Source organism: Durio zibethinus, chromosome 12, assembly GCF_047325235.1.
Source record: "Durio zibethinus cultivar Kanyao isolate XHJ-2024 chromosome 12, ASM4732523v1, whole genome shotgun sequence".
Classification (NCBI taxonomy): Eukaryota; Viridiplantae; Streptophyta; class Magnoliopsida; order Malvales; family Malvaceae; genus Durio; species Durio zibethinus.
The window spans coordinates 19169845-19192433 of NC_143173.1; the positions used below are offsets into that span (position 1 = coordinate 19169845).

The following is a 22589-nucleotide window of genomic DNA, read 5'->3' on the forward strand; positions in this document are numbered from 1 at the left end:
CAATATATAATTAACTACATATTAAATTACTAAAATATTTTTACTATCGTTTCATAAAAATTAAATGTATGACATTTTATTTGAAAATTGCTATAATCCTCATATTAAATTACATATATTAAAATTAACTACATATTAAATTACTAAAATTAATTACATATTAAATTACTAATCTTATTGAGATTACTAAAATGCCCCTATAGCTCTTTGATAAGGAGTTAACACATGTTTTAAATGACGATAATGCCCCTCTTACAATAATTAGTCAAAATTACTAGAATGTCCATCCAATTATGATTATGAAAATGCTTTTCTTACAATAATTGATCAAAATTACTATAATATTTCTTATCATAATTATAAAAAAAAATACTTTTAGAATTGCTTTATAAAAAGTCAACATATGATATTTCATTTGAAAATTACTATAATACTTCTATTAAATTACGTATTAATTAATTATAATTATATTTAAAATAATAAAAAAATTGATAAAAAATAATAATAATAATAAATATTGTCAGAAAAATAATTCACTCCATTGTAGTGGGGTAGGTATTTCTAGTTCGTTTTAAATTATCATCAATGGTATACATTTCTTGTATAAAAAATTGAATTTGAATCTTTCTTCCTTCAATAATAATTAATATATATATATATGTATGATTTCTCTTAATAAAGATATCTTAAAATTTGGATGCATTTTCTCACATTAATTTGCTGTATCCAAAAATTTTATTGTTAAAGTGCTCTGCACAAAAATAGTAACCTAATTAATTGAATTAATCCTTGTACAAAAGTTTAAAATTATATAGATCCACTAATTTGAATACAATTGAAGTACATGAATTATCAATATGGACAACTAGAGCTGACAAAGTTAAAAATATCCACTTTTTAATGCACTCAAACTTTAATAAAATATAATATAATTTGATTTTAAATTTAAGGTTAAAATACTAAAAAAAACTTTTACACTTTTATAAATTTTTTAAGTATATCTTTATACTTTTTTATATTAAATTAAACTTTTAAAGTATATTTTATTTAATTAAATCCTTATGTTACATGAAACCACTAAAATATGTTAAAAATAGTTTAATTAAACAAAATAATACTTTCAAATTCTAATAAGATAAAAAGTAATATTTTGAAAATTAATGAAATAAAAATAATATTTAAAAAATTTAATTAGATATAACAAAAAAATTATTTAAAAATTTAAAAAAAATACGAGGACATTTTGAGTTTGGTTCATAAAAATTTCAACTTATTAAGGCTCCATTTGTTTTATTCAAAATAGATTTTTGAAAATAATTTCTAAAAAATAAACTTATTTTTTGTTGTTTAGATGATTTTGTGAAAAATATTTTTTGGTGTTTGGATTTTTTTTTTAAATCTGCATTTTCATCAAATTAGTATTTTTCACATAACTATTTAAATTACACTTATCCATAATAATAATAATAATAATAATAATAATAATAAATGTCATAAATATAAAAATAACAATTAATAAATTAAAAAACACAACACAATAAAATAATTATAATAAGACATTACAAACTTAGAATATAATAAAGTAGTTTATATATTGTTTTTACACAAAAGATAGTCTTACAAAAGATTTTAGGTCAATAATTAATATTGTTTTAACGTATAATAAATCTACCATAACCATAATTGGCTTACATATGCAAGTGGTTTCCATTCTACCAACCACATAAAAATAGTCAATCAACATATGAGGTTCCATTTTTAACTCATCAAAAACTTTAAAAGCCAATGTCTTTTAAGATTATTACTTTTAACCATAAATACTTTAGCTTGCTATCCATGCTTCACTAGATAATCAAAGGTAGCAGTAAGGGATTCCTTATCAAATTCCTTCATCGACATTATTTGCTCATAAAGATTTGTAGTGTTAATCTGATCGTCAGTGAATTTTTTTATGGCATTAACAATCTCACCAAGTAGCTCTACCATATTGTCAAGTTTTTTTTATCTTCAACACTTTCTTGAGCACTTTCCTTTTTATGTTGAGATCTTGGTTGTGAAGTTTCAATTGACGAAGTTGTTTTTGCTTTAATATCCTCATTAATATTAGTTTCAAAGTCCACATGTATTGAATCAACCTCATTAGCTTATTCTAAATCAATATCAACAAATGATTTAGCAAAACTTGCAATTGCTATTTCTCTGCCAACAACCAAAGCCATTGCATCATATATATCAAGTTTCTTATTAAAAAATTGTTCATACTTTGGATGTGCCTATTTTAAATTATAAACACAATAAGAATAGCTAATCTATTGCAATAGAAAAAAATTTTGAAAAGAATTAAGATATCACAGTCACTACTTCATCATATGTTTTTTTTATCACTTCTTATCATCTTCAAACTGTCATCCCATCCAAATCCACTATCCCCTCGAATTTTGCATATAATCTACCATGTATTTTTTACTATCTTGAGATGATTTTTTACATGATTAGGCTCACAATCAATTTTGAATTTTTCATAAATAGTTGCACCCACTTGAGTTGGTGTAGGTGCTTTGAAATTGTTTGATGGCTTATTTCCTTTTTAAGCCTCTTAAGCAAGTATTTTAAAAAATATATGCTCTATCAATTTTGTCCACCTAAATTGCTTTGATGAGCCCCACTTTTTTCTCTAAGTTATCTATTTCTACAATTATAATTACATTAAAAAAATAAATATAAACAAAAACTAAAAGAAATAATAGACATCCAACTATATACTAAAGCTAAACAAAGTATACAAAATTTTTTTTTTTCAAAAATAGCAATATCAAACAACTTCAATCTCATCCAAATAGAAAACATAGGAAATTCTTAAAATACAATAGTATTTAACCTAGAAATTTTGATGTCTAAATCTAAACCAAATTAATTTGTTCTAAGTATATAATCATCCTACTTAGCTTGTGCAATTTTCTCTCTCTTGATAGTCCATTTTCTAGTTTTTTCTTTCTTTTTGCTCTGTATGAGTTTATCTTATTATTGAATACTTGTTTTCATCAAGTGATTCTTGTTTAATTGAGTCATTAGGATTAACTCCCATTATATGATTATGAATGGTACAACATGCTAACACTATATCCATTTGTGTTTGAAAATCCTAAAATGGTTTAGCATCTAAAACATGAAAATATTTCTTCAAAATCTCAAAGACTCATTCAACTGTAGTTCACAATGATGAATGACATAGATTAACGAGTTCCTTTACATTTTTGGGATGATAATCACTAAACTCTTTTAAACGATATGGAGATATTATTCTATTCCGGATGCCATATCCAGCATTAACAAGGTAATATTTACCTTCAAGTTTACAAAATCTAATTATTGCTAAATACATTCTAAGTACAAATAAAGTACTATTATTCGATACTTCTAACTATTACCTTTTGGAATTCTAAATCCTCTTGGGTATGCAAGTGCATCATTTAAAATACAAGAAGCATGTGTATTGTCTTCCTAACCAACAAGTACATAAGAAAATTTTAAATCAAAAGTGATGGTAGAAAACACATTTTGCTTGGTTCCCCATTTACAACCATGAAATCTTCCTTGAATTTCAATTGGCACAGATGCATGAACATGAGTTCTATCTAATGTTGCCACGCAATCTTTAAAGTATGGGTATAACCTTGTGTTGTTTATTATTTCAGGAGACTCCTTTGGTAATATAATGAAAACCTTATATAATGTCAAAATAGCTTTCAATACAATCCTAAAGTACTGGTGAACTGTCTCAGTTGATCGATAATATCTTAATCCAATTACTCATGACCTTACATTGTGGCCAATACAAAAAAAATTATTACTTGCTCTTTAACATTCACCGATCTAGTTGATTGTAACAAATTGTTTCTAATGAGAATGTTACAAAGATTAAAAAATGCAATTTGCCACATCTTTATTTGATCAGTATATTTCTGATCACCTCCATATAAAATGCTACTAATATAACTTTCTCTTTCATAATCTTGATTGATACAAGGTTCACGGGCTGTTTGGTTCCTAGATTTAAATATTTCAACAACAATAATTCTAAAAGCTAGTACTAAAGCAACTGCACCCATAACTGATGCAAGGATGGAATTATTATCCATCTACAAAAAAGATATCCATCGTTAAAATATATTATTTGTCAAATAATGTATGCTAAATTTTCAAGTTGAAAGTAAATAAGAAATTTAATAAAATATACCAAATGTACAAATCTTTATGTCTTCTTTGTATCAAAAGTGCCAAGTTAAAAAAAAAATGTAATATATGCTAAAAAGTGCCAACTCATGCAATTGAATAATATATGCTAAAAAGACCACAACAGAAAAGTGCCATCTCATACAACCAAATAATGTATGCTAAAATTCATGAGAATTTTTTTATATTAAAAATGACATGTCATGCTATTTTTTATATCAAAAGTGCTAAGTCCATAACAAAATCTCAGAAAGCATTTTTTTTTTTTTTGTGGATATCTTTCTATTTCTTTAATGTTTTCAATATTGGTTGGGATTTATGTGTTATGCAAAATATATATATATATATATATATATATATATTTATTGACGATGAATGAATTGTAATCTGACTAGTTTCATTATCTGGAATATAACATTAAGTACCAAAAGCTTATTGTCCATTTCAAAACCTTAGCTTCTACACCCAAAGACATAGTCTTTAGCATTGAATACTTTGCAAATACAAACAAAATGAACTGGTCCTGTTGCTATAAATTTTTTAGTGACCTCTAGGGTACCTGCCACTGTGGAGCACAAGGCTGCTGTAAATGCATCTGCTACTACCATGATTGCCATTATGGCTGAATTTGTGCAAAATTTTATTACTGCCATGGATTCATTGAAACTTAATATTGTGATAGTTGATGAAAATATAATTCTTTAGATGATTTTCAGGTAGATGCCACAAGAACAATAGATATACATAGTACAATGATTATTTTTTTAATCTTTTTTCTCAATGCAATTTCATACATAAGAAAGAATCCAACCATTTTGCTTAATTTCGGCAGCAACCCAGTCAAAATGGAAAGAATAATCAAAGATACCTTAGTGGCTGAGGACGAAACAACCAAGGATCTAGAAGAGTTTGTCGCAAACTGTCCCTGATTTTCGGGATACAAGTTTTTTTTAGGGTTCGAAATTTTTTGTGAATGGATGGAATAGGTGAAGATACCAACTAGTTTCACTCTGGTGAGATAATCGGTGGTGTGACCTGTGAAAGAAACATTGATGCCCACAAAAAAAAGTAAAGTGGCGCCTAAAGCTTCAGATGTGTTTATGGGTTTGTGTGGGTGTGATGTTTTTTACGACTCGTGTAAAATGTTTTCCCCTTTTCAAAAGGAGAAGACAATTTCCTCAGAAATGAATTAATTTTATATTGACTCGAAGGATATTTTCCGTTGACTCATGTATTTTCAGTGAAAACAAACACTCGAAAATGCGTAAAACAGTTTTAATATGTTGCTTCAGCGAAACAAATGGACCCTAAGAGTGAGTTTTGATTATTTGGAATATCACGTGAATTTAATTGTCATATCTATCAATCAACAACAATAATAAAAGTGTCACATCTATCAACCAACAACAATAATAATAACCAAACCTCTCCGTATACAAAATTTAAGAAAATGAAAATCGGAGTCAATTATGCAAAAATTTCTTGTCATATCTGCAAAAGCTTAGTCTATTACGTAATACAAAAGCTATCCCCAATTAGTTTTAACATAGACAACTCAGCAATGTATTTAAAGATGATTGGGTGGTTAATTTTGATAAAAACTCTCTTCAATTATTTTTTGCTTGGGTTGAAAGTTGGCTTTTAAGCTTGGGGTATATTTATGGAAGGTGGTTTTTAAGCCCTACTTTTGTCTTTGGTATACACATCACTGATGCCATTAAAAATCAATTTGTCAGCTATCTGTTTATGCATGAAGGCCATATGTATCTGTTTCATGCAATCTTATCATGCATAAAGGCCATGTATCTGATAACTTTCCTCATCTGTGGTTATGATAGCTAATATCAACCACTTCAAGAAAAGGGGAACAACTCTCAATCTTAATGAAATTAGAATCTATCAAAGACCCAATATTTGAGCAATTCAATTTTGTCAAATTCCTCGTTTTGGAACCAACTGTTTCAAACCTAATAAAGGGAAACTCTTTTAGTTCGAAACGTCAAGGGATTTCAAGGCCAACCTAATTGTGAAATTTAGGAAAGAACATAATCGAGATTGCCATGGAAGTCATAGAAAATGATTGTGTTGAGGTTCGAGAAGCAAAGGAGGAGACGAGAGAGGGATTCGAAGGTTGGGCCAGTGATTATGAGAGTGTCACAGAGATGATTGGTGATGGAAAGAAATTTGTTGCAGGCTAAAGAGAGTGGTTTGAAATGGCATTTGTGTTGTAAGAAATTAAACACTTTCTTATTGAATTAGCTTCAATTAAATTTTTTATTTGATTTGTTATAGATATAAATATATGAACCATTGCTACAAAAACCAAGAAACAGAGTGATTGAAATTTAAAAACCTCTGTTTGTGCTATGTTGTGAGTGACTAGTTTCAATGGCAAAGCTAGTGTTAATTGAAGTTTGGAACCCAAATGGGAAATACAGAATTGTTAACATTAAGCCTACGCCTGGAACTTGCTAGACAACCTCTTAATTGAACAAGATTGCTGCGTTGAAGTAATCATAATTTTTCTTCTCTAGATCCTATGTTTTCATTTTCTTTTTTTTTTTTGTGAAATCTTATTTTATAAGTTTTTGTTCATTTCTATTTAGATATGCACCTAGAAAAAAAAATTTGTCCGTTGAGGATATCATTGATAAGTGAGATGAGGTGATTGGATAGGTTTTCCCCGTGCGATTTTATTTCTACTTAAAACATCAAAAGCATGGGCTCTTTTTTTTTTTTTTTTATTTTGTTTCCTAGTTTTTGTGGTTTGGGATTTGAGTTATAGTTAATTGAAGATTAGGGGAAGAACATGTTTGCTGCGTTAAGCAGAGCAGGAGCCACAGTTTTTAGTAACATGGCTGTTGGTTACAAAACTGTTGATGTTAATGCTGCCAACAAGTATGGTATTGCAGTTGCTAACCCTCTTGTAGGTTTATTTTTCTACATAGTTCTGGATAACTTTATTTTTTGATCTTATATTCTGTGCCAGTTTAATTATATGTGGACTCCTATATGTCTACACATTCGATTATATGGTCATAGCAATGGATTTTAGTGTTAATACAATAAATGAATTGCAATGATTTGGTTCCATAATCTGACAAGCCTTATTGTGTGGAAAATGGTGACAACTAACAAAGTTGGTTTAGCAATTTTAGGATAGAAATGTTGAACTAATGGTAGTGCCGATTTGGTTTAGGGGGTACGCACAGAAACAATAGCAAAACTAGCAGCTTCTCTATCTTCAGTAGCCTTTAGAGGAATTGTTGAAGTGGATGAATTCATGAGGGCAGGCTTATATGATGGATCGCTCCCTCATCTGTATGTATACCAAATATACCTTATCTTTCACTTTTGATGAGCATAAATGATAAACTCCAAATGTCAAGTACATCACGATTGTGCAATTCCACTTTTTTTTTTCTCTTATAGGTTTGTGGGAAACTTGCTTAAAGGACATACAGTTAGTGTAATTGGAGTTGGTCGTATTGGATCTACCTACGCCAAATGATGGTAAATCTCTTACTAACTGAATTGCACATCAAATTTTCGTAAATCTAGATTATAATTTAGATAATTCATTTGAACTTATTTGATTGTTTAGACATGTGAGGTTTCTGTTGCTTAAAATGAAACTGAATCATATTTTGATGTAATGTGAAATCCAAACTCCTAAGATATGCAACATACCACATAATATTGCTATGAACTACACTTAATTCCCCAGCCCATTAATTCTCTTCAAATGGATCAATTTTACAAAATTTTTCAAAACTTTAATCTAAATTTCATACTCAAAAACTTTATTTTTGAAATTTTTTATGACAAAATTATTATTTTATAATATTAAACAACTGTTAATTATTTATACTTTTAGAGTTGCTTGGTTATTTCTTGGCTTTATTTCACCTTTTGAGAGTTGGTGGTTTCTCAAGTGGTCTCCTGCATTATAGTTGATTGCAGCAGTTGATTTACTTCTTCCTCGGCATTCATCAATTAGTAGTGTGGAAAACAAGTATTCGATTATAGGCCAAGACGTCGATGCAATTCATTATGTAAGTTATGAATTCAAAGTAAATGAGTGACCTATTTCATCGGTTTTTCCTTCATTCCAATTTTGGGTTGACTCTAATACTTTCTTTCACAATGCCTACATATTCCTCTTTATCAGTAACATGGCTCAAAGTTGAAACCCAATGTGAAGAGCTAAAAAGACCTAGGGCCTTAAACATCCAGTAATTATAAATTTAATGAGATTTGGGATCCAATAAAAGTAAAGAAAAAATTTTTTTCATCTAAATGAATAGTAAAATTGATGACCTGGCAGTAGATTGAAGCAAATTAAAGTTTAGGGACAACTTTTACATATTGTTATTGATAATTTTAAAATTTTTAATTTGAGGCATTAGGCGATAATATTTTGCATGGACCATTGACATATTGCTGAATTTATAGGTGATGAACTCATGATCCTTGGTTTAAAATTGTAGTTTTATCAGGGAGAATTCCATATTTACTATGACATACAGCAGGTTAAATATGCATTTTCAATATTTATTCCTTTTGTTTTCATTTTGAATTAAGAAATTAGAATGATGTATCTAACTTAGTGTATGTTTGAACTGTTCTTAAAAGGTTAGAGAATGAACTACATAACCCTTTTTCTCTTTCCTTATCCAATAGCATAAAAGTCAGTCCTCCAACTCATGATGCAAATACAACATGGTTTGAGACAAAGTTTTTAGTAATATTTTGTGTATAAATATGTGACATGGTATATAAAAGTTGTTATTGAAATTCATTGGCATGACTTATTCTACTGTGATAACAAAAAAGTTTTAGCCCAACAGCAACGTACGGGCATGTTGCTAGTATTCTATAAAAGCAATATCGAAAACACTCAATAAAATAAAAATTAGTGATTATGGCTTAGAAATTAATTACCATTGAATATTTTAATAATAATTATTTTATTTTATTTTTATTAATTATTTTTTAAAATATTTTGTTAATATAATTTCATATCTTTATAACATATTATTACTTAAAATTTTATATTTTTATTATATTATTGAATATTACGTGTGTATGTGTATATATATATATATATATATGTATGTTTAGATATGAGAAAAGTATATAAAACAACTTTTGAAGAGTGAATGGGTTTTCCTTGATGATGGTAAAAGCCTTTCTAATTAAGCACACACAATCTTCTTCTTTACCTTCTTCTCATGCTTAGCCCTCTCTCTAATGTTTTATGTGTACTTGCTATGAAACTGAATTTAATTTGTATTTGACAATTATGTTCATCTAATGCTAACATTAGTATGGTTTGTTTGGTAGAGTGCTATATTCTTAATTTTAGTGATAAAATTTAAAATTTGATAATTTCAAGTAAAAAAAATTTATCTAACGATATTTCCATTGAGTTCTTAATCAAATTTGTTTCTTGTGAAGATCTTCGGATGGGAATCATACCAATGCATGGTACAGCTGCGGAAGGCGTCCATGAGTGGTCGAACATTGCTCCCCAGCCAAACTACTTTTTGCCTTTTCCTCTGGTAAATCATATACCTTCGGCTGGCATCATCATCTTGGTCACCCTTTTAGTCGATTACAGTTAGCAGACCACGCTTAATATTTTGTTTTTAAACCTTCCTGTATTCACAACGAATCCAATGTGGATAATTGGTATATTGTAATATGGGAAAGAGAGACTACAAAGGTTATCATCCCAAGTGGAAGTGCAAAATGTTAACTTTGCTTCATTGGAAAACGAAAAATAAATATACATAAAAATATTATGCCATTCATATAAGTGCAAAAATCAGGATGTATTATTGACATTAATTAATGTTTCTATTTCAAATAGAGACAGGACAAGAACCAACAATTTAACTTTCATGACATAGAATTCCAAGATATGATTTAATGCATGGTAGGTGCTTGACATAATGATGTGCCATCGTGCACAATTAATTTGCAGGAGTTCAAACCAAGCCTTATAGTTTGGCCTTCCTCATATTTTCCATAAATCTGAGACAACTGAGAAAGACTAGAAGTGGCAATTGGGTGGTCAGGGAGGGTTCTTGTCATTTGGGATTATCAACTTCGGATCATTTTGGATTTAATCCATTTGGGTTCTTGTCATTTAAAGATTAGATTATTTCAAATCTAATCATCTTAGATTTAAATAATTTTAAATTTAAGTCATTTGGATTCAAGTGATCAAAATCAAGTTAAGATCGGGTCGACCATTGGTCTAAGTTAATCTCAATGCTGCATTTTGCCAACTAGTGATTGTGGCGCATTTCCAATTGAGGGTTGCTATTTGCACCATAACTTTTTCTCTTCATACCCTACTACTATTAATATCTAATTTTTTACTCAACACACCCTAAACTCAAAATATAAATTTACTAAAAACCCAAATACCTCATTTCTGCCAACTGAAAACCCTAAAAATCTCAAAGGATTAAGCCTAAATCAAGCATTAATCACCCATTTGGCATTAGATAATTTACAATAAGAGGTAAATCATTTATTCTTTCAGCTTTTTTGTTTGATTTCGTGTTTAGTTTCGTAAGATTTAGGATTTTAAGTTTTGAGGTGTGATTCAAATATTTCAAAATGAATTTCTGAAAATTATTAAAGGTTTTCAAAATTAGATGTTTGAAATCATTCAAGAACTTTCAGAAATTCATGTTTGAAAGCCTTTATCATTTTCAAAATCCTTTAAAGGCTTTTGGACATCCATCTTTTAAAATCTTTAAAAAATTTTGAAAATAGATATCCATTTCTCAATGGTTTCCAGACATTTATTTTCCAAAGCCTTTAAATATTTTAGGAAATGGATTTCTGGTACATTGAAAATGGTTATGGAAAGCATTGCTCCCGCCAGAATAACGTAGCATTGTAAGGAACATTGATCCTGACAATATCATTAGCAGATTGGTAAATCCGATAGTAGAAACCTTTAATCTTTTGGCCACCAAGCACTATATGTTCAATAACGTTTGCAACATTTTTGCAATTCTGACAAACATGCATCTGATAGTAATAGCTAAATGTGAAAAGATGCTCATGCAAGTTGGCTGTTGCATCATGTGCGATGAGGTAATCACGCTCCATCTCACCAAATTTGATCTCATCATAACATTTTTTTTATCAATAGCTTTTCACCTGTATACTTACTTACAAAGCAGCCAGTTGCTGGAAGGAAACATTATGGTGAAATCAAATTTGGTGAGATGAAGTGTGACTGCATCATCGCATATGGTACAATAGCCAATTTGCATGAGATTATAGGTTTCTATCGTTGGATTTAGACAGTCCATACCTTAGAGATATAGTTAAAAACCATTTGGAGATTGCAATAAGGGACATCTAATATTTTTGTGTCAAACATTGATTAAGGGATTGAATTTACCTTCTCATACCTAATGCAACAAAGAAAATAAAGTAAAAAATTACTTTCGAAAATACATTTAAGGTACAATGAAGAACTTTTTGGAAATAGATTTCTGATACATTGAAGAAATTTCTAAAAATGAATTTTTGATACATTAAAAAAGTTGTTGAAAATGAATTTTTGATAACTTTTATTTAATTTTCAAAATCAAATTTCGATGAATAATTGTTTTTTTTCGAAAATGAATTGCAAAAACTTACTAAGAAGAAGAAAGCGGTGTGAAGGACAAAAAAGTAATTAACTAATAAGTATAAGCAATTTCATCAAAGGTTAATTTTTTGGAATGTATTGAAAATTTTTTGGGATTTGGGCTTCGTTTGTTTTGTGAAAAATAACTTTCAAAAAATGATTTTCGTATTTTCAAGTATTTGTTTGGTAGAAAATTGATTGATCAACAAAAAATAACTTATTGGTTAATGAAAAATAAAGCAATTTTTTTGGAAATTGTCTTAAGGATTTGAAAAGGAGAAAATATTTTTTGAAAAAGAACTGTTTATGAGTAGAAGCACTTATCAATACTTTTGAATATAATTTTACTTATAAATAATATTATATAAATAAATAAATTATAATATATTAATAAATAATATATTATTAATAAATAATATAATATTAACATATTATATTAATAAATAATATGAAGAAATAATATTATAATATATTACTAAAGATATTATATTAACAAATAATAATGTAATATTAATAAATAATATAATAAATATTATTAATTTAATTAATAAATATTATAATAATATGTTAATAATAAATAATATACTATTAATATAATATATTAACAAATAATTTAAGGAATAATAAATAATTTATTTTAAGTATTTTTTATATTAACATAATATTTTAATATTAAGTATTATTATTAAAATATTATTATATTTGAATATTAATAATTTTAATAATAAATAATTTCAATATATTTTAATAATAAATCATTTTTAATATTTTCATAGTTATATTAATTTTATTTGAAAAAAATAGATTTTTCAGAAAAAAATCAAATAATAAAAATATTTTTCATTAAGTCATTCAAACAAAAAAAAATCTCTTTTAATTTAGAAAATATAAATATTTTTCAAAAATTATTTTTTAGAATCATTTTTTGCGAAACAAACGGAGCCAATAGAAACACTTTTTCCAGTTTTGCTTTTTTATATCATATAGACAAATTTTATTTTAAAAAAATTCCTATAAAAAGAAAAAAAACTTAATTTACTAATTATAAAATATTTTTGTATAAGATACTATTAACAAATTTTACCTTAAAAAAGCACTAAAGATTTTTTATTGATGGGATATTTAATATTTCAAAATTTTGAGTATTTATTTTTTATGTTTGCTTTTTTTTTATATTATATTTTCTTAAATTTCATCTTATTATTTGAAATTTTATATTTTTTTTACATTTTTTCTTAAGTGTCGGATTTTATAGGAGTCATTCAAGCTAAATTTTAAAAAGATTATTGTATTTTGATGATTTTAAATACTATAAGTAATGAAAATGAATTAATAGAATGTGTATATCATAATGAAACTTAAAATTATAATATACATATATTATCAAAAATTGATTTATCATCGACGGAATTTTTTTGTTGATAATTATCGATGGATTACTAACGAATTACCATTAGAATATAGTTATAAAAAAATTCGATTATCATCTACAGATTTTATTTTGTGCATAATGTTTAGGTAAAATTTTGGCGAGAATTAAGGTAAAAAATACCAACAAAAATTTTTATTGATAAATATTTTTTACAAAATTAAAAATGATCAATTATTCGGTGAAATTTTCATTCATAATATGTGAAAAAAATGAAAAGAATTAAAACCCCTAATCCTTATGAAACCCCAATTTTCCCTATTTTTGAAATCCCTAAACTCTCTCACTCTTTTCCCTCTCTCCCCCTCTCCGACCAGGCCTCTTTCTCATTGGTCGTTTGGTTATCGTCAGTTTCGTGCTCCATCATTGTCTTTTCTTTGACTGTTCTCCACCATGGACGATCTCCACCTGAGATAATCCATTTGATTTTTATAGTTTTTGCTATTCTCAAAGGAATTTTTAAGGCCTGATGCCTTTTATAATGTCTTAGTTGATAATAGAGAAAAAAAATTTGGAAGCATGTATATTGACTCTGATGTAGCGTGCTACTGGGAGGCAATGACCCAATAAAAATTCTTATTTTGATTTCTCATCACGATTTGACTATGTTTTATATTAGCTATTATCTTATTGCAACCTTTATTGCTTTATTTGGACTTGGGGCCGACAATATGGTAACATATATGCAGGGTTACAGTCAACATATTAACATTGTTATTTTTGTATATATCTATTTGTATGTGCAAATTTTATATTAACATGTAATATTATAAAATCTTAAGATATGGTGTATTTCTTAGGTATGACTTTAATGTTATTTGGTATGTCTTATAAATGATACCATCAACTCACTTTAACAATAAAAAGGAGACATACAAGCATATCTAGATGTCATTGAGATTTCTTAACAAGTTTAGAAAAATCGACTAAAGAACTAACAATGAAAATAACATACTGCTATCACATTTGGATGTTATTTTCTTACTACATAGTTATATCGATATTTATTTTCAATAAAACATTTGGTACTTGTAAACATGGATTGATCTTATGTCAATAAGAGACATAGTGGCTACCATGATTTAGTATTAGATGATTTTATTGGATAGAATCATTAAGATATTGTTTCATGGACTAAATTATTTGTTTAAAACTATATCCACATAAAAGAAAAGTTAGTACAATGAAAATAACATACTGATATCACATTTGGATGTTATTTTCTTGCTAAATAGCTACACCAATATTCATTTTTGATAAAATATTTGGTACTTGTAAGCGTGGATTCATCTTATGTCAATAAAAGATATAATGGCTACCATGATTTAGTATTAGATGGTTTTATTAGACAAAATCATTAAAATATTGTTTCATGGACTAAATTATTTTTTTAAAACTGTGTCCATATAAAAGAAAAGTTAATCAGTCTAGAATATTGTTTTTTAAATTATGTTTTCTTACAATCAAACAATCCAATTAATATTGCCTAAATGAGAGAATATTAAAATTTTTCATAATGTGGGCTAGTATTAATTGGAGATTTAATTTAATAAAACTAAATAATAAGTTTAGTCCTAATACGAGACATGTAAGAGAATCCAAAAAATTTAATAGTGATCTCTTATGTGTGGGCTTTATTTATCTTATGGGGTTAATATGATTGGACAATTGTGTAGACTTTTAGCCCAATAAACTTTTAATAGGAAGGCTTTTAGGGTTTCAGAAAAATATATGGTTACGGTCTCCTTTTTACTTTTAATTAATAGTATTTACTTATTAAAAGCCACTAGTAAGAGAAAAATGAAGAGAAAAACTTAATCTCTCTAGAAAACTGTGATGCTTCTATGTAGCAACTATGATTACTCAAATAGGTACACAACATGATTGTATTTGATATTCTAATATTCATATATAGATTTTGGATTATATTTAAAAATGCAATAAAAAAGACTTTTTTTAAGTGAAACTAAGACATTTTATGTTGGTGGTTTTAAATCTTAAGGAAACTAGATGACTTGCTATTTTAAACAGCTTTCAGTCTGACTTTCTATATATACTAGATAAAAAACTCGTGCTTCACAACAAGAGCACTAAGCAATTAAAATCAGTGTTATCTAATGTAAAACTATTAGAAGAATTTATTAACTATATTTTAGCTTTTTTATAAGTGCATATATTCACTAAAACTCTACAAATGAAAAGATCTCAAGTCTTTAATACCTTAAACCTTGAACCTTTTTTAAGAAAATTATCAATTCAATTGTTTTTTTTAGCTTTCTACCTTATATCAAAGGATAAGTAAAAAAAAAAAAAAACAAATTGCATCCTTTAAGCAATCCCCTAAGAATATGCAATCAAGACATCATAAAGGAGAAATTTATTCATCATTGAAATCAGACATTCAGCTATTCATAAGAGTGGGAACCTAAGCATTGTGAGAGATCTCATCCCCTCGAGTTTCTAACAAATATTTATAAATTGAACACTATATCAAGCAACTCCTTTTTTTAAGCATGTTGGTGAAAAACCACCAAATTGTGTCTAGATCCAAGCTGCCTTCTTGTCCAATCCAAAACTAATAAAAATCGCATTACTCATTAATTTCTTTGCATTCAATCAAGAGTCTATGCACTAAAAAGCAAAAAAAAACAGAGATGCTCAAAATTAGATGAAAGCCGTAAAAGTAATTAATTAATGGCAGTTTCAACGAAAAAGAAAAGCCAAAAAAACAAAATCTAAAGAAGCCCATTCTATTCCAACTTTGCAAATTGCATATGGTTGCAAGTAAGATAATAAAAGTTGAAGTTAACTTATTATAAGCTGTCGAGCCACCATAGTGGCAAGCAGGTGTGTCATCCATTTTTTCATGGAAACCCATTAATTTATCTGCCAAAAGATCATTGAGGTTTATTTTTGGGTATCTTTAATACCTAAAGCATGAAGCTCGTGTGTAAGAGCAGCCAATTCATATACATACTATGCAACATTTGTATGATTCGGACAATCTATACAATTGGTCCCAATCACACCTCTTGGGAGGTTTTAAAGACTGATTTCCATTAGCAACATTATTATCTTTGGAAAAATTCATGTCCAATTTGTAAACGTCTTCATATGCATATACATATATACATATTATATATATATATATATATATATATGAAGAATGGTCAATTTATATAGTGTAAAAATTTTATAGTTTTACATTTTTTTTTCTAACTCTTGATTTTAATAAATTTAAGAGATGAAAGAGATAAATAAAAATTAAAAATAGTTTAATCTTATCTTTTAGATTTATTAAAATTAGTAATTAAAATATATATTATTAAAAAAATTTATACTGTATAAATTGATTTTTATGTGTATATGCATATATATATATATATATATATATATATACATAGAATAAATCAATAAAAATAAAAGTTGCTAGCATTTGTGTGGAGATAATATTAAGCTCTGTTTGTTTCACAAAAAATAATTTTCAAAAAATGATTTTTGTATTTTCAAGTATTTGTTTGATAAAAAATTAATTGGTCAACAGAAAATAACTTACTGATTAACAAAAAATGAGATATTTTTTTTAAAAATTATCTTTCTCTTTTGAAAAGGAGAAAACAATTTTTGAAAAAGAACTACCTTTAAATAGAATGACTTATCAATGTGTTTGAATATAATTTTATTCAAGTCGGATTTTATATATGATTTTTTTAAGCTCAAATTTAATTTAATCATACTTCAAATAATATTTTTATTCAATTTTACTTAAAAATTAAAATATTAATATCAAAAGTCTTTCAATATTTTAATATATAGTTTTACTGAAGTAAGACTTTGAATATAATAATTTAAACTCGAACTTATATGATTTGATTTAAAATATTATTATATTAATAAAAATATTTTATTTAATTTTAATTAAAAAATAAAAATATTAACATTAAAAGTCATTTGATATTTCAATTTTAAATATTTTTATTTTGTATATTATTAAACATATATATTTTTAATATTTCAATAATAAACAGTATTATATTATTATTTTAATAATAAATAATAACATATGTAATATTTTTATTATTTTAATAATTAATGTTAAATAATATAATAATATTATTTTCTTAATATGAATATTTTTAATAATTTCTCATTATTTTTTAATTTAAAATATATAATTTTATATTTTCATTTATTAAGATATTTATATTACTAATTTAATAATAAATATAAATAGAAAATATTTTGTTATGATTTAATAATAGATATTTTAAATATTAAATATTACTATTTTAATATTAATAAAAATAATACTTTAAGAATAATAATACTATTTTAAATATTTTAAAATATTAATACAAAGAATTATAAATAGTTTTATTTTAAGTATTTTTATATTAATATAATATTTTATTAATATCATTATTAAATGTAATTATTTTTTAATATTAATAATTTTAATAATAACTAATTTTAATATATTTTAATTATAAATAATTTTTAATATTTTAATAATTATATTAATATTATTTTAAAAAAACAAAATTTTCAAAAAATAATCAAATAATAAAAAATATTTTTTATTAATTCATTTACATAAGAAAAAATTTTACTTTTTTTAAAACCATAAATATTTAAAAAAATATTTTGTGAAAGAAAATTTTTACGAGTCAAACCGAGCTTTAGTAGCAATAAGTAATACATTGGTGGGGACAAAGGACAGAGGCATCTGAGAGTAAGACACCCACACCTAATTCTTGTTTCCTCCTGTGTTCTATCTTCGTCATTTCCAGTCTGCGTAGAAGAAGAATAAGGTCATTCAACAAAGGGGTTGAGAGTTCGACCAAAAAAAATAAAGCAAAAACAAAAACAAAAGGGGAGAGGAACACAAGAGATGGTGGTCGTTGCTGCAGCTGCCGCTGTATCTAGTACAGCTCGTATAGTACAGATAACGATGATACAGCGTGCTGGTGTTGGTGGTTGTCAGTCCAAATCCATGGAATTGCGATGGATAAGCGGCACAAGTAGAAGAAAGAATCTAAATCCAAACCCAAATTCAAGGAAGTTTGGTAGCTTAAAACCAAAACCACCGCCATTAATGATGCCAATTTACATATCAACAAACCCATCCCACATCAATCTTAAAGAACTCAGTGAACTGTACAGTAGTTGCAATCACTCCTGCCACCGATTCCCTGAGGTGGACCCCAACACCGGCATAGTGAAAGAAGCCATGGACTTGGACAAGCTCCGAATTGCTCTCTCCAACAGTTGTGCGATTGTCTCAGTCTTCTGTAAACCTAAACATGCCAATGTCACTAACACCATCAACCAAATGCAAAACCAAGAACGGCAGAAGGAAACGAACAAGGGTTTGCTTGGAGATTTAATAGAGAGTGTGATGCCCGTCACCCCTTCCAACGGCCAGCTTGTGGGCTTTGGCCGTGCTGTTTCCGATTTGGGATTGACTGCATCCATCTACGATGTCATGGTACTTGTCTTGATGTTCTTTCTACCATACAGTAGATTCATTTGTGTATATTAATATCCTTTAGAAATTGTGGAGTTCAATTAGCTATCAACTAAAGGATCCTAATATCCTTTCACAACCCCTTGGATTTTTTTTTTTCCCTTTGGGAGAACAATGGTTATACCAATGAACATAAATGGAGAATTTAGCTGGTAAATCATATAAGATGCTTCCTCTTAAGTTCCAGATATCCTCACTCTCTGGTCTCTCTTCACACACACGCACCACACTCTTTAAAAAAATCCTTTTGCTAAAGAAAAAGAACACTTTTGGAGCTTTGCTTTGAAGATTTGTTCCGTTATGTACCGCACAACCTTACATAAAACCTTGGGATTATCTATCTCAAGTTGTATGCTTTTTATTGTAAACGGCTAAGTGATTGACCATATTATGGCTTCTGGATTGTATACCCCTCATTTTTATTACTTAGATTCTTAACTACCATTTATATTCATATAATTGTCGCTCAGTGCCTTCCAGGTTACTCCTTCTTTACAGGGAATGGGAATTGGAACGATAATAGTTAAAATGATTGTGAGGTTTGTCAATTCTTAAATGTCTTCTTTTAATCGGTGTTAGTTTTAATTCTGAGAGTTACTAAATTTGAAAAGTTTTACCCAAGTTGTTGTGTTATCCAAATTGTCCTGAACATGTGACATGCTGCCTGCTCAATGTAAGAGGGCAACTTTAATCTTGTCTTCCTTTAAATAAGAGTCAGTGATGTATAGTCACCTTCTTCTAGAAATAAGTAACATGTCACCTGCTTTAAAATCAAAATTGTTATAGCAGAATAGCTGGTAAATTCTGTTTATTCTAGCATTTCTTCAAGTTTTGTTGTCAAAATTTACAAGAAATGCTCCATGAAGAATACATTGCTTGTTATTTCTTTATTCTTAACCGTGCAGCTTATGAAGTGTGGACTGTAAGCTACTGAAGTTATATGTATGATTTAACATTTTCCTCCTTTTTCTCTCAGAATGCTCACAAGTAGAGACATTTATGACATAGCTGCTCTTTGTTCCATGAAGGAGAGGTAATTCTTGTCATTATGCTAAAATTTCTAAACCTCTGCTCTCCTAAGTACGTCTTCTCTGTTTCATAATTGGGGGTTTTGTTCCCTGGTTTTATTAATTTTAACATCGGGCAGCCCCTCTTCTCAGTTTGAGTGCCAGATTTTATTCTAGTATAAGCTGGAGAAAAGCTGAATTATCCTTTAATACATGTTGCAAAGTCCTTCTAATAAAGGACATCCAAGTATATTACAATTAGCTTAGAACTTATGGGGAATTATTTTTTCTCCAGACGGTGCTGCATCTTACTGGTTGCATTTTTATGATATCTGGCTCAGCTGCTCTCTTCACTACCTCCAGCCCTAAACGAGAAGGAAGAAAATTTTAATAGGGCTTAAAATTTTATTACTAGGTGGTTCATGCTTTCACTGAACTGTGTAGTCTACCTTGTTCAACCAGCAGCAGCATTGTATAGATTTGTTGCAAATAAATTATGTGGAAACCCGAGAGAATATTTATCAAGGTACAGGTTGAGATTGAAATGTGAGGCCACCTTTTGCCGTTTACTTTTGCAGGGCTGCAGATGTTTCCATAGGTCAATGTCTCAATTATTAATGATTTATGTTCCGCTTCCTTTGGTTGGATTAAATCACGATCTTTATAGCTTATTTCAGGTTCTTCTTCAAAGCTTGTGGATTCAGAGATGATATCTTGGGTTCTACTATGATGATGTATGCTAGGACAGTTTCCGCTTGTTTTGAAGGTGACCTGATGGTTAAGCAAGCTGGTCGAAAACTCTTGTTAGCTCCACCACTCAGAGAGCCATTTGCATCTTCGAAGAAACCACAAAGTTGAACAATATGGTGCCTTCCTCGGCGAAAATATTCGGAGGACAAAGAGAGTATTTATTTGACGGAGTGAGTATTGATACCCTTTTAGCACAATGTTTCTAATTCTCATGCCCTTTCAAGCTTTAAATTAATTAGAGTTTGCTTAAATATTGTAACTGGAGGCTGCTTGTTGTTGTTGTTGTTGTTGTTTCTGATGAAGCTGATTCTGAAGATCTGTAAGTTGAATCTTTAAACTCTTTATTTATTTTTCTTTTTCAGTGAAAGCATAAGGTTAGTATGATCTTGGTATAGTAACTTTTCTTTGGCTGATGAAGTGGATCAATGATCTGTTTAACAGTTTTACAAGAATTTCTAAGAATTTCTGATGCAAAAGATCCATAATACTACATCAATTGCAGAGTATACTCAACTTGTATCATTGCAAACTATGAAATAGATTGAAGAAACATGAAACTAAAACTTTAACTATAGAAGGAGGAAGAAATTACCAAAAGATAAAAGAGTTTTTAGCCAAACATATTTTATATAGAAAAGATTTCTTACAAGACTTTTTACATAATGTTAACTTGTTCCTTCCTAAAAAAGGAGCTTACAATTTATATATGAAAAAAGTAAAGGAATAATAGGATGAAGTCATTATTAAACTCATGATTTTACAAAAAACTTGATATAAAGTTAAAGTGATTTTAAAAAAGTAAAGATGAATTATCACTAATATAACATAAAGTAGACATGACTTGACTAAAAGTATATTATATATAAAGTTGGATGAGATTTGACATAAAGATGTTTTGATCTTCACATCCTTTCTGAGCTAGCTCAACTTCCAACAAACTTTTACTGACAAAATGAAGAAGATCTCTCCAGAATTAGAACAATATTTGAACACAGGATTTACAGTCATCTGTTTCAATATTATGATTCAAACCCTAATGATTTTGAATAAGAACTATTTCAGTGGGTAGATGATTATTTAGTTCTTTAATACCTTAAAGATTTTTTAGAATAAGGTTGATCCAGTAAAAAATCTAGTCATGGTTTTCCCAGATAAAAGATTTTTTATTATGTATAATTATGTGTGATAATTTTCAGTTTCTCCAAAAGACTTCAAAAATTAATAATGATCCTTCAACATCAAAATAAGTTTATGTCAAGTCTCATCCAACTTTATGTTTAGTCTACTTTTAGTCAAGTTATGTGTACTTTATGTTATATTAGTAATGAGTCATCTTTATTTTTTTAAAGTCATTTTAGCTTTATGTCAAGTCTTTTGTAAAGTAATGAGAATTAGAATTACTGGTGGTTGGTCCACTTATTCAGCCAAAGAAAAGTTATTGTACCAAGATCATACTGAAATAAGTTACTATAGTGAAAGACATATCTTTATAAAAGTCAGGCCACCAATTCGACGTTAAGTTAGGAGGACGCCAAAATCTTGAACACCGACTAGAATACCTTAGTTATATGTTTGATCTATAGATTGCTTATGTTTGATATTATCTTGATAGAGCAACCAATCCACACGCTGTTGAAATAGTATCAGATAGTATTGTTATGACTTTATCACTCGAAAAACTTGAAACTGAAGTCGTCAGTTACCAGAGCTTTGGCATTACTACCTTTTGAAGAAGTTGATATTATTGACTTTTTTTTTTTTAAGTGGCTAACTGTTTATGCCAGGTTTGTTTTAACTTTTATTTTTCACTTAATTACCTCAATCTTTAGCCAATTTGATAGGCCACCAAAAAGGTTTCAATTTCATGTAGATTTTTGCTCTTGGGTGATCACATTAGTAATGCACTCTCTTAGAGAAAAGGTTGATGAAGGATTACCCTCCAAATGATGCTTAGGCATTAGAATTTTTTCTCACAAAAGT

The 22589-nt window shown here is 27.9% G+C and overlaps 1 protein-coding gene, 1 long non-coding RNA gene and 1 pseudogene across 6 annotated transcripts; 2 read left to right on the top strand and 1 right to left on the bottom strand.

Moving 5' to 3' along the window:
* Positions 1–2836: 2836 nt before the first annotated feature.
* Positions 2837–4841, bottom strand: LOC149515845 (uncharacterized; annotated as a pseudogene).
* A 1028-nt stretch (positions 4842–5869) lies between these two features.
* LOC149515846 (uncharacterized) lies at positions 5870–10676 on the top strand. 2 transcript variants are annotated; one of them, XR_016326058.1, is made up of 5 exons: positions 5870–6460; positions 7433–7554; positions 7666–7746; positions 8187–8288; positions 9694–10676. It is a non-coding gene; the product is annotated as an uncharacterized LOC149515846 (long non-coding RNA). The 2 variants fall into 2 exon arrangements; XR_016326059.1 differs by lacking the exon at positions 8187–8288.
* Positions 10677–18057: 7381 nt separating this feature from the next.
* LOC149515847 (GCN5-related N-acetyltransferase 3, chloroplastic-like) lies at positions 18058–20976 on the top strand. Of its 4 annotated transcripts, none has more exons than XR_016326055.1 (5): positions 18058–18813; positions 19333–19391; positions 19829–19885; positions 20155–20457; positions 20537–20976. XR_016326055.1 is itself a non-coding variant. In XM_089740971.1 (4 exons), exons 1-4 carry the CDS (start codon positions 18217–18219, stop codon positions 20715–20717), a joined length of 894 nt encoding a protein of 297 aa, XP_089597097.1. In that variant the 5' UTR covers positions 18058–18216; the 3' UTR covers positions 20718–20976. The 4 variants fall into 4 exon arrangements, 1 of the variants encoding a protein (XP_089597097.1); XR_016326057.1 differs by having other exon boundaries at positions 20155–20385; positions 20527–20676; XR_016326056.1 differs by having other exon boundaries at positions 20155–20385; positions 20537–20672.
* The last annotated feature ends 1613 nt before the right edge of the window (positions 20977–22589 follow it).

Bases quoted from the DNA above. Each gene is read 5' to 3' on its own strand.
- LOC149515847 (XM_089740971.1), top strand. From the start codon at position 18,217: ATGGTGGTCGTTGCTGCAGCTGCCGCTGTATCTAGTACAGCTCGTATA. The intron at 19,392-19,828 runs GTTTGTCAATTC...TTTTTCTCTCAG, and splicing joins ATAGTTAAAATGATTGTGAG to AATGCTCACAAGTAGAGACA. The intron at 19,886-20,536 runs GTAATTCTTGTC...AGCTTATTTCAG, and splicing joins CTTTGTTCCATGAAGGAGAG to GTTCTTCTTCAAAGCTTGTG.